General features: G+C 56.3%; 1 protein-coding gene across 1 annotated transcript in view; it reads right to left on the bottom strand.

Moving 5' to 3' along the window:
- Nucleotides 1-14,853, bottom strand: part of Nkd1 (NKD inhibitor of Wnt signaling pathway 1) — a 77,827-nt gene extending 62,974 nt beyond the window's left edge. Inside the window, exons 1-3 of the mRNA XM_077105864.1 lie at nt 14,829-14,853; nt 14,651-14,683; nt 13,868-14,001 (exon numbers count right to left, since the gene is read on the bottom strand). Of these exons, the coding sequence (XP_076961979.1) occupies nt 13,868-14,001; nt 14,651-14,683; nt 14,829-14,853 (192 nt within the window). The remainder of the gene's footprint in view (nt 1-13,867; nt 14,002-14,650; nt 14,684-14,828) is intronic.
- Nucleotides 14,854-16,518: the final 1,665 nt, after the last annotated feature.

Genomic DNA, 16,518 nt, shown 5'->3' with positions numbered 1-16,518 from the left:
ACACAATGTGGAAATGGAGAATATGAAAAAGGAAGTTCTGCACTCCTCAGTCTTTGACAGATCTTTCTCCACGCAACACCCAGACACAGACCTGCCGAGACGTTTGTATACGGCTGTCCCTCCGCTCCAGAACCCCCCAAGGGTACCCAGACTCACCAATGCCCAAGACCCTTAAATAAAATGACACTGTATCTGCATGTAACCTGGTGCCTTTTGAATCACCTCCACACATAATGCCTCGCACATGCAAACTCACTGCACTGTATTGCTTAGGGAGTGACGACAAGATCAAAACGTCTGCAGGCGTTCCTTTTTTTTTTGTACCAGGGACTGAACGCAGGGGTGCTTAACCACTGAGCCGCATCCCCACTTATTTGATTGGAGACAGGGTCTTGCTGAGTTGCTTAGGGCCTTGCTAAATTGCTGAGGCGGGCTTTGAACTTGCAGTCCTCCTGCCTCAGCCTCCCTCGCTGCTGGGACGACAGGTGTGCACCGCCCCACGCTGGGCCTATGGTTTATTGATTTATTTTAGATTATTTTAGATGCAGAGGCCGCAGGGTCAGAGAGTGGACGCACTGCCACACGTGGACCTCGGTGCGCTGGCTTCTGCACTGGCTCTGCTCGACCGCAGGTGCCCTGGCCTCCCTGCCACATGCCCACAAGACCCTGTCGCCCTGCTCTGACCCCTTGCAGAGATCCACAAAACGGCCATGCCCCCACGCATCCCCTCATACATGGAGATTTTAGGCTGTCACCCATTTTTCATTCTTCAAAATCCTACCGCCACCAGCGCTCCCCAAACTCTGTGCTGCTGCTCCCGTGCCAGTGTTTCTTGGTCCCTTCACACCCACTGCAGTCGCACCTCTGCTGTCACGCACCAGGACCGCTCCTGTTGAACCCACTAGGACCACCATCCAGTGCCACCAAACCCACTGGCCACCTCTCCTTCGGTCCTTTCTCCACAACACCCCTCTGACAGACCACAACGGTGCCCCATGTGAACCCCCTTCCCAGCACCCCTGCGTGGCCCCTTCCCCTGATCTGGGCTGGACCTGGGTCTGGCTCTGCCGGAGAGGATCTGGTGGTGCCAATTCCGGGACAATCCTTTAGCAGCCTGCCGGCTCCGCTCCTGTCTCTGGGGGAAGCTGTGGCCACCATGAAAGTCTGGCCACCGGAGACCACCGCGCTCCGAGGAAGCCCACGGGCAGTGAGGTGAGGCCGTGCAGGCCTTGAGGGAGGCCAGGCTCCAGACACATCGCCCAAGCGCAGCTGTGGGGGCCGACCACCTCGACCAGGCCCCGGAGCCACAGGCCGGCTGCCGGCCAAATTCTACCCAGGGGCATCATCTTAAGAAAATCATAAAATGGTTCAGTCGCTCCGTTTCAGACTTTTTTCCATGGAAACGGAAAGCCCGCTCCTGTTCTCTAGCACGTATCTGAGAGAAGAAAGCAAAGGCCAGGGGAGGCCCTGACAGCTAAGCCAGGCCACTCTCGGGCCACCCAGGCCCCACAGATCCAGCCACATCTTCCTCCTGGGACGGTGCTGCCACTGTTTAGGCTCAGACAATACAAGGGCCTCTTCACTCTCTTCACCCCCAAGCCAAAGAGAAGGTCAGCAAGAACTAACCCACAGCAGTCTGCTCTGAACCTTCCACAAAATAGCCCAAAGGCCCTGAAGTCAAGAAAGAAAATGGAGGCACAGAGAGGTCAGGAAACTTGTCCAAGGTCACACAGCAAGGGAGAAGTAAAGTTAAGGCTTGAAATGAGGCATTCGGGCTCAGAGCCTGCATCAGTGACCAAACACCAGTGTTTTTCCAACACTGTGAGCATGACCTACAGTAAGAATTACGTTTTATAATGGGCTTTTGTATATATGGTTTGACGTCTAAATGCATATGTATTTAAACCAACACAAAAGAAATAACACAAAACAATATTTATTCTCACCAACACAGCTCCCCATTCTACCCGTCCCTGCCAACAAGTGGGAGCAGACAGCGGAGTGAGTGGGTTGGAGTGTGGGCAGCAAGCACGGCCCCCTGGAACGTGCCACCCAGGCGAGCTAGGCCTGGGAGGCCAGGGCCTGGGCACGGTATGGACGCCTGCTGCAGAAGCCCACTCTACGCAACCCCATCCAACAGGCCTCAACCTCCTGCTTCCTGACCTGTGGCAAGAAAAGGGAAGTGGGGAAGACCTGAATGAAAGCTGGACTGGAGCACTGACCAATGGCAGTGTCAGAATGTTTCCAAACCCTAATTGGCATAAATTTGGACCAATACCATTGCTACTTTTTCCAAAGTACCTAATTGGCATAAGTTTGGACCAACAATGATGAGCCAAGTGCCATATAAGCCCCCGGAGCGGCACACCCGGTGGGAGAGACCTGTTGTCCGGTTCCCTCTTGTGCTAGAAGCTTCTTCTCCTGTTTCTATTCTTCAGTAAATCCCACTCTTGCACTCCCTCACCCTGGTCTGTGGACTTCCTTCTTTGAATTCACAAGAACCGGGAAAGAGGAAGACATTGGTGGTGAGCCGCTGGGCTCTGCGACACCCTGGAGGACAGGCCCCCCACTCCGAGCTGCGACCCTCTCAGCTTGCGCAGAGCCACCCGCAGAAGCCGTGAATCGAGTTTCACCTCAGAGCCCCGGCTCCCTGACTGTGTGTGCGGACTGCTCCTATTTGTATTGTTCCCATTTCATTTTCCATCACTCAGCTGATTTCGTGAGTCGACACTAACGTCGGATGGCTCTAAAATCCATGGAGTGGAATTTGGATCTTGCTGGAGCAAGATTTCAACTTCCAAATGGAGCGACCTTGGGCAAGGTAGTGGACTTCTTCAAGCCTCAGTGTCCCCGTGGGCAAGATGGTAACACCTCACAAGGGCGCTGTGAAGCTGGCCACGGGGCTCAGGGCCGCGCAGGGGCAGAGACCTATGACCTTGTGACCACCTTGTGACCACCTGCGTCTTGGGGACCAGCCCGTCTACACGGGGCTGTGCGCACAGGCAACAGTTATAAACCCAGGAGCCGTAGCCACAGAGCAGCCAGAAAGGAGGCCCAGAGCCCAGAGTCCATCGAGCCAGTGAGCTTCTTTGGACTTCCCAGGGCAAAGGAGCAAGAAAAAAAAAAAAAAAGCCCCAAGAAAATAAGGCCCCAGCGCCCACTGAGACAGCAGCTTTGTCCCTGGCTTATTATGATTTTCTTAAACCATCTCTTTGCTTTTGCAGTCTGTCTAGATCGCTGGGGAGAGAAAGGTAAAACAACGAATTCAAGGTCAAAAACCACCTCTAATGAGTCACCCCCTGGAAGCCAGGTGTGGAGTGACCGATGCAGCCCTAACCAACACCCCTAAACCCCCACGGCGGAGGCTCTGAGGGAGGCCCAGCAGCCCACGAAGCCACTTTGGAAAACCGTCCTGGGCTGGAGCCCATCTGCGAGGCTCCGGCCTTGCCCAGATGTGGACAGGGTCATTCTCTAACCTTCACGCTCTGCCCCACCCTCACCAGAGACCAGCTCCATATTCAGGGTAAGGAGGCTTCAGAGCCCACAGGAGGCCAACCCACTAGCTCCAAGATGCCACTAGTTCTTCTGACCAAGAGCCCTCACCCTGCCTCCCAACCCATCCGGAAAGGGGAGCATCTGGAGTCTCGGGGGGCTGGCGGCCAGCAGACTTGGGCTCCAGTAGCCTTCAGGGCCAACAGGTGCCACCTACCCTGAGCTAGAGCCCAGATTCCTGCCCTGACGTCTCAGAGGTGACAGACACCAAGCGTGGGCTGGACGCTTTCGGGCTCTCCGCTATTGATTCTTGGGGTCTCCACAACTTCACTGTCACTCCCCAATCCAAAGTGGAATCCGCCCTTCCCCTCCGTCCACACTGTCCTCCCCCTGCATCTCACTGGCCCGCGGGTCCCGCACTGAGCACCCTGGGGGTGTCCCCTAGCAGATCTTACCAGAAAGCTGCAGGAGGGTTGAGTCTGCTCTCTTTTCCAAGCTGCTGCAGTGAACTCACGTTCATTAACTCACTATGCTCCACCCGTTCCACGATGACCAGGGCCTCAGTCCACTTGGCCCACGTCCACCCCACAGGAAGACATGCACCTGGAGCCTGGCCCAGGAAGTCTGAAGCGGCGAGCTGTAAGCCCCCTCAGGCCCTTCTCTGTGCACACGCTGCTCCTCAGCAGAAATCAGCTCACACCACACCTTCACTGTCCCCCTGCCCCCGCCCCCAGCCCCCATCTTGCTCTCCTCCACACCGAAACCCACTGTCCATTTCCCAGCTCCGAGCCTCTACCGAGGCTGAACCCTTGGTTCCGGCTGCAGCCTGGATCCTGCTCTCCCTGGCTGGCCCAGTGGCTGGCCCTCAGTGAGCCCGGCTCCTCATCCACACACCACGGGCACCATCCACAGGAGCCCCCAGGGAGAGCGAGACACCCCACGGCCACCCCATCACAACCTCCCAGTCCAGACCAGCGACCACAAGCCAGGGCACCTCGGGTCAAAGCCAGCTTCTGGATCTCCCATTGTCTAAACATTTAATGAGTTGACAGCTGTTTAAATCAGCAAGGTCTTACGTAAAAATCCAGGTAGGTGGATCCCCTTGATGATCAGAGGGGGTCGCAATGCCAGGGCCACGTCCTCACGTGACAGCCGCTGGGTGGGTCAAGTAGCACTGCCCCCTTGAGGCAGGGCGTGTGTTCCCAGGGCACCCCACTCCCCACTCCTCCCAGATGTCCCCCTCCCAGCCTGCTGCATTCATTCACAGGACCTCTCTGTCCCTGGAGGTCCCTAATCTGCCTTATCGCCCTTCAAAGCCCTATCCACATGTCACTTTCTTCAAAAGTCCTCCCAATTGAAAAAGCAGAAAAAAGGTCCTCTCAAATCATCACAGCCCAGTAGCTTTACAACTTTAATAGCTAACGTGTATTGAGCGCTTACTGTGTGCCAGGTCACTTTACAGCGGGAGACCCCGTAGCCACCGTAGGAAGCAAGTGATACCACCACACCACTCTCCAGATGCAGCCACTGAGGCCCAGAGGTGATGATCCTATTGCCAGCTGCACCCCACCATTCCCTCCCCTTCTCCCTGCAGCTCTGGGCCCCAGGAAGCCAGTCCCTGGGCCTTTCTTGCCTGTTAGCTCTGGAGTCCGCGCACGGGAAGCCCTGGCAAGAACAGGGAGGTGGGGAGAGGAGAAGCTGGGGTGTCTCTTGCCCACTCCGTCACCACCTCTGCACGTGGCTCTGGCCCAGTTCCTCCTCCATCCTCTGACCTCTGCCCGGCCCCCCTGGCCTGCTCCGCAGCAGCAGCTCCTACAAGGACCAGTCACAGGCCCATCCCCGGCTCTTCCTGATCCAGGACCAGTAGCCTCCTCTCACTGTTGCTCGGCCTCGGTGCCTCCACACCCCTGAGGGCTCCCCCGTCCCTGCTCACACCTCTGAGACAGAGTGGCCACTCCCACCAGCACCCCCAGCTGACCCTGAGGTCTGGCAGCATGCCAGCACCGGCCAGGAGGCCGGCTGCCAGCCCCTGCTCTCTAACCCAGGGGTCTCTGCTAATTCTTCTGGCCCTCCACCTGCCTGTCTGGGTCTTCCGCTAGGGTCCCCTGATGGCCTCCAGAGAGCCAGTGTGGTGCCAGCCCCAAACAGACATTCTGGAATCTCGCTGAGCCCACAGAAGACAGTCTGTCACTTGATTCCTCTTTATCCTCCCAAGTATTTTTACAACTGGGAACCCATCTCCACATTCCTCCTCCCGCAAACAGCAGCATGGCTCACCTCGACCCCTGGCCTCGCCCGGAGCCTGCTGCATACCTCCCTCCCTTCTAGACAAAGACCAAGGCCCACAGTGTTGCTGGGGAGGCCTCCAGGCCCACCCATGACCCCTCTTCAGCCAACAGGACCCGCAGTCAGCCCCTCAGTCTGCCCTCCTAGCTACAGGGCTGCCCACACATGGCGCCCACTCCACCTGCCAAACACAGACAGTGCCCCTCCCCCACCTCTGGGTGTCAACATCTCCTCCAAGACCACCTCGGACCCTAGGGCGTAGACTCTGCCTGTTCTAGACCCAGAGCCTTGTGACACTAGGCTTCCCTTAACGTCACTTTCATCACTCACTATCCCTCTTCCCAAACCATGAGCCAACTGAATATCCATACCCAGATCCAAAGCAAAATTCCTGCGTAACAAACATTTAAAAAGAGTACAGTCGTCCCTTGGTATCCACAGGATGGTTCCAGAAGCCCCGTGGATACCAAAATCCACAGATGCTCAAGGACCTTATAGAACAAGGTGTAGTGTTTGCATAAAACCTACTCTCCTCCTTCTGTGTGCTTTAAATCCTGTCTACGTTACATATAATCCCTGCTACAATGTAAATGCTGTGTGAATAATCGAGTTATACTGTTTGGAGAATAATGGCAAGGAAAAAAGTCTGTCTGTGTTCAGTACGGATGCGACTTTTTTTTCAAACATCTTCCGTCTTGGGTTGGCTGAGTCCATGGACATAGAACCTATGAATATAAATGCAGCCCATGCCACAGTCTGTCATGGAATCTCTCATGACAAAGAGGGGTTCAGTTCGGGAGGGAGAAAACGTTGGACACTAGGAAATCCAGCAATGGGAACCAGGCATATGAATCCTACATCATATGGGCAAAGAATGACCTGCTCCATCAATGACCCAACAGTTCTTGATAAAAGCCAATAATTATTCGTGAATCTACACATCTTTGCAAGCCAGCAGCGGAAGAATGTTTTCTTGACTATATAAACAACAAACACCATACTTAATGGTTATTAAACAGCACTGGAGACTCTAACCCATGCAATAGGAGAAGAAAAAAGAGATGAGAGGCAACATAAGAGTTTAGTTCCACTAAACTCTAAGTTCTGCGAGGCAAGAATCACGTCCCATTCCTTATAATTCCCACAACATCCTGTGCACAGCACTTGGCAAACAGAAGGCAACCGTCTATTTGTGAAATGAATAACCACACCCCAGATGAGGTCTGGCCCCTCGAAAAGCACCCACTACTTTTTTGAGACACAGATCACCACTTCAATTGTATAATTCGTTCTTTAATATTTCTCTTTTCCTACTAGATTCTAAGTCCCATGAAAACAAGGCCTGCCCTCTGTTGACAGGGCAGGGGTATACCTGGCCTAACGGGGACATGCGAAGCCACCTGGTACCCTGAGGCCCTCTGAAAGGCAACAGCCACACACAAGACCACCCGTACGCGCCATGGCCAATGTGGCTCACCAAGCAAGGGAAGCAAAGCCCAGACGAATTCCCCAGAGGCCTCAGACCAACACGCCAGGGAACCGCCCTGGTAGGCAGAGCGGGCTGGCTGGCCAGAGCTCGTGCATGCCCCAGTTCTGGGGCGAAGGATGACTTCAGTGGCCGGACTGGAGGCTTTCTCCCTGAGCCTCGTGACTGGTGCCCACACGGATAAACAGCCCCTTCTGCTTGCCCAGGAAGCTATCAAAGAATCACTTATGCCTCGAGAAGTGCGTGTTTAGAGAAGGCTCCCCACCCCACCTGGGCTTGGCAGGGGCTGCAGCCACCGTCACTGGGCTGCCCTTTGGGGAGTGAGCGGGCCTCTCCTCCAGGCCCCTGGGCCATTCTTCCTGCGGAGAGTCTAAAGCCATAAAGAAGCAGGCAGCTTCCCAGGATAAACGGAGCAGGGTGACATCAAAGCCCTCCCTCCAGATTCAACAAGTGAGGCCTTCAGCTCCCGCTGGCAAATCTTCCAGGGTATTCTGGGCTCCTGCCTCAGTTCTCCCTCGGAGAGACGGAGAGAGGAGAAGAGAGGAGAAGGGAGGGGGAGCCAGGGCAAGAGGAAGAGGAAGACTGTCTGGGAGAGGCAGGAGCTACCAAAAGACATGAAAGAGAGAGAGAGAGAGAGAAAGGGAAGTCGAGGGGCAGCCGCCGGAAGCGCCTGTTTTGGAATCCAACTAGAGACCTAAAAATTCCAAAAAGTTTCTAAACCAAAACACAGCAGGGATCCATCCACAGCCTGTCAGTGAGGCTGCAGGGCCCTGAGCTGGAAGGTTCTGGGCTCATCACTGCACAGGTCCTTGTGCCTGGAGGTCACTTTGCCCACCCCTCCACTGGACAGCTCTGCTGACCCAGGCAAGGGAGCCTCTTCCCCCGGCTCACTGCAGCTCTGGGCAAGTTAGGGCTCCCTCTGGGGTTGGCTGTCACTGTCTCTTGTCCCTTGTCCCTTGAAGTGCCTCTCTGTGCCTTTCAGCAGCCAGTCTCAGCCCTCAGTCCCCCAGGCCCACCAAAGTTGAGCTGCTGGGCCCCAGAGCTGACTTCCTCCTCCAACAGGGCCCCAGGGGCCACCCACCCATTCAAACAGCTGGGTCACGTCCCCGGCCCCCCTACCTGATGCTACCCGTGAATCAACTTCAAGGAGTGCGCTGGCCGCTGGAGGTGCAGATGGCCCATCCTCCTCTACCCCACACACCTGTCTGGAGGTCAAGGCCTTCCAGAAAGAATAAGGACCAGGAAAGACTCCCGGTCCCCAAGGGCTGCACAGACACGTCCCTGCACGATCATCCAGTGCCAGCGACCCAGCCACCCCACCTTCCAAAGACAACAGTGGGGGGAGTCTCCAGCAGCCCTTCCCAGGAGGAACACATCCCCTCCCCCAGCACCTCTTCCCTGGCTGACTCTGGGGCCACCACGCAGTCACACCTGTCTACTTGCTGCTTCTTGGTCTCCTGGAAGATTGGAAGCCACAGGAGGACAAGGGGCGGGTCTCTTGTACTCTCCACTGTATCTCCAGTGCCTGCCACAGTCGATTACCATCAGTAATGAATTGTCACTCATTTTTTAAATTTGCAATTCCCGCATTCAGCAACTAAGCTCAGCACCTGAAAGAAAAGCCTGGTTCTTCTCTTCCACCCCGGACAGGACGAACTTGGAACAAAGAGGAGACGCTGGCTGGGAAGGGGGCAGCGAGGGCTCCCATCATCTGATTTCATCCCGCCCATCCGTCTGTGGGCCTACTCTGTGCTGGCGCAGGGATACCGTGGGGAGGAGATTTCTTTCAGTGACTCCTCTTGGTGCTACCAGATTCGTCTTGGCGTTTGAATCAGGCAAGGGGACAGTGTGGTCCCGGAGAGGGTGTCTGAGCTTCTCAGCACAAACAGGAACACTCCTGACCACCTCACCTTCTCTCCTCATTCTGACAACTCCACTGGGTGAGCGGAAGGAAAACACCCCCCAAGTCCTAGTTCCTGGCAGGTCACGCAGTGGGTGCCTCTTGGATTCGATTTTCCCTGCGTTTCCTCCAAAATGTGGATGCAGAAGGGCATTCCTGACTTCCAGGAAATGGAATGCGCACGAGCCTGGGCTCAGGGGGACCCAGCCTCCTTCTCAAAGAAGAAAAGTCTCGGAGGGAGGACAAGACACTCCTTGGCGTCCCTACCAGAGACCACATCACAGAGATGCAGGAGAGCCTGCAGGATAGGAACCCTTGCCCACCATTCAGACGCCCCGACGGGCCCAGACCTACAGGAAACCCAAGCCCTACCTGGCTCTTCATCCAGCGGGGGTCTTCCCAGACTCTCCTGTCCATTCCCCAGGGGACAGGGACAGACATCACCCAGGCTGGGCAGTGAAGTCAGCCCTCGGTGCCCATGGGCAGAGGAGACCCTCCCTGGGGGAACTCAAAGATGCCAAGAGAGTGGGGCTCAAACGGCTGCGCCCTGAGTCCTCCACAAGCCGTGGAGCAAATCATCTTTTAATTCTGAAACACCAAATATTTAATTTATGCTCTACCTCAAATGTCAAGTCCACCTCCCGGCACATAGCTTTGAAACCACGTAAGGAGGACTAACACTTTCCATATGGTGAGGACTTGGGACCTTTTAATTGTGCCAACTGGTATCATTCAAGGGTAATTCCCCTGGAATCCAGCATTCGGGCAGCAGCTGGGCCAGCCTCCAATCTCATCACCCAGCCCCATACGTCCCCCGGGGCTCCAACCAGGCCTGCACCCTCCTAATCTTCCCCAAATATCAAAATGCACTAGGTACCCCCTAATCAAATTACCAAACCGCCTGGCAGCCGCCTTTGATCTAGAGGAGGGCCCGCCTGCCCCGCAGCTCGCGGCCTATTTCTCCAGGCAGCTCTGCTATAAAAGAACAAAAGGGTCAAGCTGGTGGGGGGGTGTGTTTTAAATCTGGCTGTGCACATTCACATATGCACGTGTGTACACGCCACGTGAGCAGCAGAGAGGCACCAAAGTTGTTTCTCCAAGTTGGCCTCCTACCTGCGTCCGCCCTGCTAGTCCATCCACCTGTGAAGCTCTGCTGTGCCCCCACTGCAGGTCCCACACCCAGGGTTTCTGATTGGTTTCTTCTGTAACTGCCTGCTGCTACTTCGTGTTCCAAAGCACTCCGTTACCTCCTGGAGATGATTCTACTTCTTCTGCTTTCTCATTCTGCTTAGCCCAGGGTCCTCTGGCATGTACATGGCTCAGTCTATTGTTCTTCTTTCAGAGCATTTATATGCCTCCCATTTCTCATTATTTCTCTCCTATGAGCTCATATTCCCTTGGACCTCATCATGTGCCCGTGCAAAGGGCAGAACCCAGGCCTTAATCTGTTTCCCTGCAACTGAGCCTGTTGTGGAAGAACAGGAAGGCAGGGGAACAGAACTCTGGTTCCAGAATCCCTATTTGTGGGCTCCCATCTCCCCTCTACAGAAACAGACAACTTTTGAAGGAGTTATCTGCCCTGACTCTGCCAGGGATGAGAATATCGCTGCACCCATTTTGCAGATGAGCTAATTAAGGTATCCAAAGGCAAAATGGCTTACACAAGGTGACAAGGTCTTGTGGCACAGCCTGGCCTCATTATTTCTGTACTTAGGAAGGAAGGCTAAGTTTAGTGCCAAAATGGTCACCCCCTCACACAGCGGGGCCCTGTGTGTAACTCAGACCCACCCCAAACACTGGCCAAGCTCCTCAGACCCCATCAGGGAGGAGGAAGCAGGACGAGGGCCCCTTCTGCTTCCGCAAGCCCCTCCGCCAGCTCGGCTCAGCTCACGGTGCCTGGCAGCTGGCGGGCGAGCCCCCTTCCGAGGACTGAGTCAAACGAGCGCCCTTGCAGCGGATGCTGTGTACGGGGCTTCACCACCATGACTTCCTTTCTCCTAGAAAGTACAGCAGAAGAGAGGGCACACCAGCTGGCTGGGAACTCCAGAGGGTTACGGGAGATTAAGATAATGTAAGCAAAGCCTGACACACACACAGGCACTTAATAAACAGTAGCTATCATTGCAATAATAAGAATGCTAGTTGGATAAGCCACTAATGTGTCCCCAGCCACTTTGGTGACATGCCAGATGAAGGAGTGCAGACAGAAGTCATCCCCAAGACAGACCTGGGGCAGGCTGAGGACCGCTGCCAGGCCTGGAAGCCAGCAGACTTTGGAGCACACACCCTCCTACATCCTGGTGGTATCACAGAGGAACCTGCCAGCCACCCCTTCCGTGCTGGTGGGGACAGAGAAATGAAGCAGGGCTGAGGTGCCCCCGGGTGCCCTGTGCAGAATCTCAGCATTCCCCAAACTTTGGGCATCCCATCCTCACATTCATAATTTTGACCACTTGCACTCAGTTTTCTCTCTGAATCAACTTTAAGTTAGACTACCGCTTTTAACTTGGCTTCATCCTAAGCAATAATAATACCCTGTGATATCATGGTTCGATGGCCTTGCTATCTTTTCTGATTTAAAAAAATAAGGGGGGGGGGGAGTAACTGTTAAGACTAAAAACATTCCCTCAGGTGCCACCTGAAATTATGTCAGACACCTCATACACACACACACACACACACACACACACACACACACGGCTGCTCCACACCTTGGACTGTGCCCTGACCAAACCCAAATCCCAGTCACTAAGAACAACTCCCAGGGAGTCTGCGCCCCACCCCCCTTAACATCTCCAGCGGCTGAGCCCACCCGCCACATGTCCCACTGATGCTCTATGCCTCACATCTTTAAAAGCACTTTGAACAAATATTAATGACCCCACAGCATTTCTCTGAGGGGGGGGGGCGAGGGACGCAGGGAGGGGAGCAAGCAGCATCCCATACTGTCCTCAGCTGGGAGGAAGAAACCAGGCAACAAAATTCCGTGACTTCACCAAAGCCACAAACTTAAGCTGGGGCCCCCTCCCGGCCCTCCCTCATTTCCCCCAATGGCAACTTTACTGGCTTGCATTCCTCTTGCTGGGAACACTACTATTTAATTAAAAACGACAGACTTTTGTTTTCCTCTCCTTCTTTCCTCCTCCCTCTCATCCTCCCGGACTGGATGCCAAGGAGACCCACCAAAAACATGCGGGTAACATTTGTTATGGCTTTGAAGATAAAAGTCAATTGAAGTAAGCCCTCGCTGTATTTCAAGTTTCCCCTCTAGCATGGAGCAAGAGCTGCCTGGCAGTTAAGAAGGGGAAAAAAAAGGGACTGCAAATAAATGTCATTCTGCAGGAATAGTTTGTAAAAATAAACAGGCTGAAAAAAAAAAAAACTTGATTAATGGAAATCCACTCAGTTGGCCTCTGTCTTAGGCTGCAAATACATTTGTTCATATGGCTCAACTGGATCGTTTTCATTGGCCTTTAAATTTAAAAAGTAGATCAAACGCTAGAAATGGTGGGAGAAAAAGCAGTTTGTAGTTGTGTTGTTCAAGGGCCCGACTGCAGTGCCCCCCACCCACCAAGTTTTGACCTCTGCTAGGGGCTAGCAGCTCCAATTCCAACCCAGTCAACAGATGAGGAGAAACGGAGGAGAGAAAGCCCCCAGCTTAAGAGCAGGGAGGGGGGAGAACTCCTCCACCCGCAGAGGAGGCTACTTCACGCATGCACAGGCCCCCCGCCCAACATCAGCCCCTGCAATCTAACTGCCAGGTCCCACCACCCAAATGCACACACACACACACACACACACATCTGAAGACTCCACCAGCCTCTCCCCAGCCATGGGCAAGACCAAAGAACTAACCAGACCCGAGACTCAGTCTGTTCCCCTCCAAGTTTAAAAAAAAAAAAAAATTAAATGTCACATCAAAAAGTTGATTCATCCTTTGATCCTCTGCTTGCGAGAGTTCCACGCAGACCATCTGAAAGCCCCGTGCAGAGTTCTGGAGCTCACACGACATCTGTGAACACCAGTCCCAGGCCAGGAGCTGTGGCTGCACTCACTCATTCCCCTGTCACAATCACTGCTCCTCCAGGAACAACTCCAACCTCCTGCACCCACCGGGTGCAGGCACGGGGGCGTGCCAGGCTACAGCAGAGTGAGTGAGGCCTTTCCCGCCCTGTGAGCCTCACTAAGGGTGACGCTGGGTCCCAGTGGCCCCCAAGCTCTCCACTCAGATGGCAGATGGCACTAATGAATGCCACAGACACTAAGACACATTTGGAAGTGGCCATAAGACCCTGGGCCAGCACAGCCCTGCCCTCCAGCCAGAGAGTCCCAATGCCTCCCCTCCCCCTAGCCCCCCTTGCAACGCCCCTGTGAATGCTGGTCACAGAAACAAGGTAGAAGTCAAAGCAGGCCCCCAAACCCCACTAGCACAGACCAGCTTTCCCATCCACTAGACCTATACCACCTCCTCACCCTGGACCTGCCTCCTGGCAGCCCTCTGCCCCCAACTGGGCAGGAGACTGGCCCATCAGACCTCTCAGGTCCCCCACAGCTGGGGCACAGGGCTGTGCTGCTGGGGCAGGGGACTGCAGAGACAGGGTTTTCAGACCCGGACACCGTGCCAGGAGGGTGCTAAAAGTGGGGATGGGTGAAGACCCATCTCCGAGGCTGAAAGGGGTGAGGGGATAGGGTGGGGACCGTACCCGGGTGCCTCGACCAACGGTGCCCGCCAACCGCAGCTGTCGGGGTCCTGAGACACCACCTGGGCAGCGCTGCCTCCCGATCCACTCCTCGATGCCCTTCCGGGCCCAGGCAGCGCTCACGGCGAAGCTGTCACCTGGGACAGGGATGACACGAAGCCTCTGAGTCTGGGCCCCCCACGGGCCGGAAAGTTCCCCGAGAGTAGGAGAAGGAGTGGGCACGGCAGAAAGCAAAGGCACCGAGGGGTCCGCGGGGGTTCAAGAGCTTGGGCAAGATCCAAGAGACACGCAGAGAATGAGGAGAACCAGGTTCCGCAAAACCCCAAGAGCAAGGATCTAAACCCGGGCAAGGGAAGGCAGAACCCCGGGAGGAGGGGGTTGGGGATCAGGAGGCCAAGACAGCAGCGGGCTGAGGGTCAGAGGAGGGGGAGCAGTGGACACAGAAGCCAAGATCTCGGGGAAAGGGGCTGGGGGCCAGAAAGAGGGCGACAGGCTCCTGGGCTGGAGCACTTGGGGGTCTGAAGAAGGGGCGCTGTGAGCACAGAGGGCGGGACGCAGGAGGGGTGGGGCTTTAGGGTCCGAAGTGGGAGAGCAGGACCGCAGGGAGGGAGTAGGCGGGACAGAGGCGGGGGCCCGAAGACGGCTCTTGGAGCGGTTTGGGGGGACTGGTCGCTGGCGTTGGGGGTTGGGGTGGCCCTGGGAATGAAATCCAGCGGGCTGGGCCATTTGGCAGCGTCCGCGGTGCCTCCCCCTTCCGTCCCCCGGGTCGGTGCCCCGCGCCCCTACCTTCCGGGCTCTCCCTGCGCTTGCACACGGCGGCTGCAGGCACATCGCGCGCGGTGGCGGCGGCGGCGGCGGCGGCGGCGGCGGCGGGAGCCGGAAAGAAAGGAGAGGGAGAGAGTTAGCCACCGCGGTGGGGAGGACGCCGGGGCCAGGGGGCCGGCGCGCGGGCGGGGACACTGACCCGGCTTGGAGTGAAGTTTCCCCATGCTGGGGGCGCGGCAGGCGGGGGCGTCCCTAAGCCATGCGCGCGGCCCGCGGGCCCTGCGCCTCGCCTGGCTCTCCTTCTCCCGGAGCAGCCCCAGAGCCGCTCGCAGCCCGAAGCGGCGCCGGGACGCGCTCCTGCCGCCGTCGCCGCGGCCCGACTGACGCCCGGGCGCGCCGAGCCCCCAGCCCGCCGCCGCGGCCCCGCGCCTCCCCGCGCGCCCATTGGCCAGGCGCGGCGCATCAAAGGCGAGGCGGGCCGCGGCGGGGGCGGGGCCGGCGGGCCGGGGGCGGGGCGCGGCGCGGGCGGGCGGGGCCGCGGCGAGCCCTGGTGGCCCCCGCGATCCTCAGCCGGGGTCTCGGGGGCTGGGGACCCGTGCGGAGACTGTGATCGGGAGGCGTTCGGGGACCGACACCCTTTTGGGGTGCTGCCCTCAGCAGCACATTCTCTCCCCCCGCTAACGGTACGGTGCCTTTCCTCCTCTCGGTGTCTCCTCTAAGCGATCGGGGAGGGGGGCTCCGATTTGCGGGCGGGGAAACCGAGGTCAGGCGTGAAGACCTCAGCTGCTCTGGTGCCAGCGTCCCCTGCGCTCCCGCTGCACGGCCTCTTCCCACCGTCCGCCTTCTGTAGCAGACGTTGGTGCGTTTCCCTCCCAAGTCCCTCCTCCGACCCTGAGTTGTTCCGTCGGGAGTCCAGGAGAAGCCCCCACTGCGCCCTAAGGTGGGTATCCAGCTGACGCTTAGCGGCGACAAGTGTACAGAAGCCCCGAGTTGTCGGCGAGCCCCTCGAATCTCCTGGGCCAGGGCCCGTGGGTGCCCGCCGGGGTTCGGGGCGCGCTGCCAAGCTACGCCGCCCGGAAGGGGGCAAACCGCTGGGTCTTTGATCTTCCCTGGTTTCCGCTCCCCGCTGCAGTTCGTCAGACCCAAAGGCTTATTTGTTTTGTCTGGGGAGGTCTCTGCGGAGGTGAGGGCGACATCAAGGGGGTCCACCCACCTTTGTGGCTCTCAGAACGCCTGCTCTGCTCAGGACACCTGGGTCTGTGTTCGGCTCGCCCTGCTGTCAGGCAACCTGGGCGTGGGAAAGACTCCTCCAACCCAAACCCGAGAGTGAAGATACCAGTCCTGCCTGAGTTCTCTGGGAGAGCCTCAGTTTTTATGGTCTGTAAAATGGAGACTCAATTCTGCTCTTTTGCCTCCATCCCACAGAAATGTAACGTGCACGTTGGTACTTTCCAATTTCCTAGCAGTCCCGTTTTTTAAAAGTTAAAGGACACAGATGAAATTCATGTTTTATATGACCCAATATATCCGAAATATAATTTCAACATAATAAGACGTTTCATTCTTAATTTTGCACTATCTTTAAAAATTCAGTGTTTAGGTGACACTCAAAACACAGCTCAACCCAGACTGGCCACGTTGCAGGTAATCCTTGGCTTCTGGGGAGTGGCTACTGCCTTGGGCAGCACAGCTCTGAGCATTTGCGTCTCAAAAGGACATTGGGAACTTCAAGCCCTCCAGAGTCGTAAACCTCTTCAAACAGCAATATTGTCTTCCTTTTATGCACACCGTTTGCACAAAATGAAGGCTTATCTTATAAGCAAGTACATGGATGCTGTTGGCAGAGTGCTTTCATTTGAGGAGTGCTGGGATGACCCAAACATTCCTAT

The sequence above is a fragment of the Callospermophilus lateralis genome, chromosome 18 (assembly GCF_048772815.1).
Source record: "Callospermophilus lateralis isolate mCalLat2 chromosome 18, mCalLat2.hap1, whole genome shotgun sequence".
NCBI classification, from domain to species: Eukaryota; Metazoa; Chordata; class Mammalia; order Rodentia; family Sciuridae; genus Callospermophilus; species Callospermophilus lateralis.
This window is presented reverse-complemented; position numbering and strand designations above follow the sequence as displayed.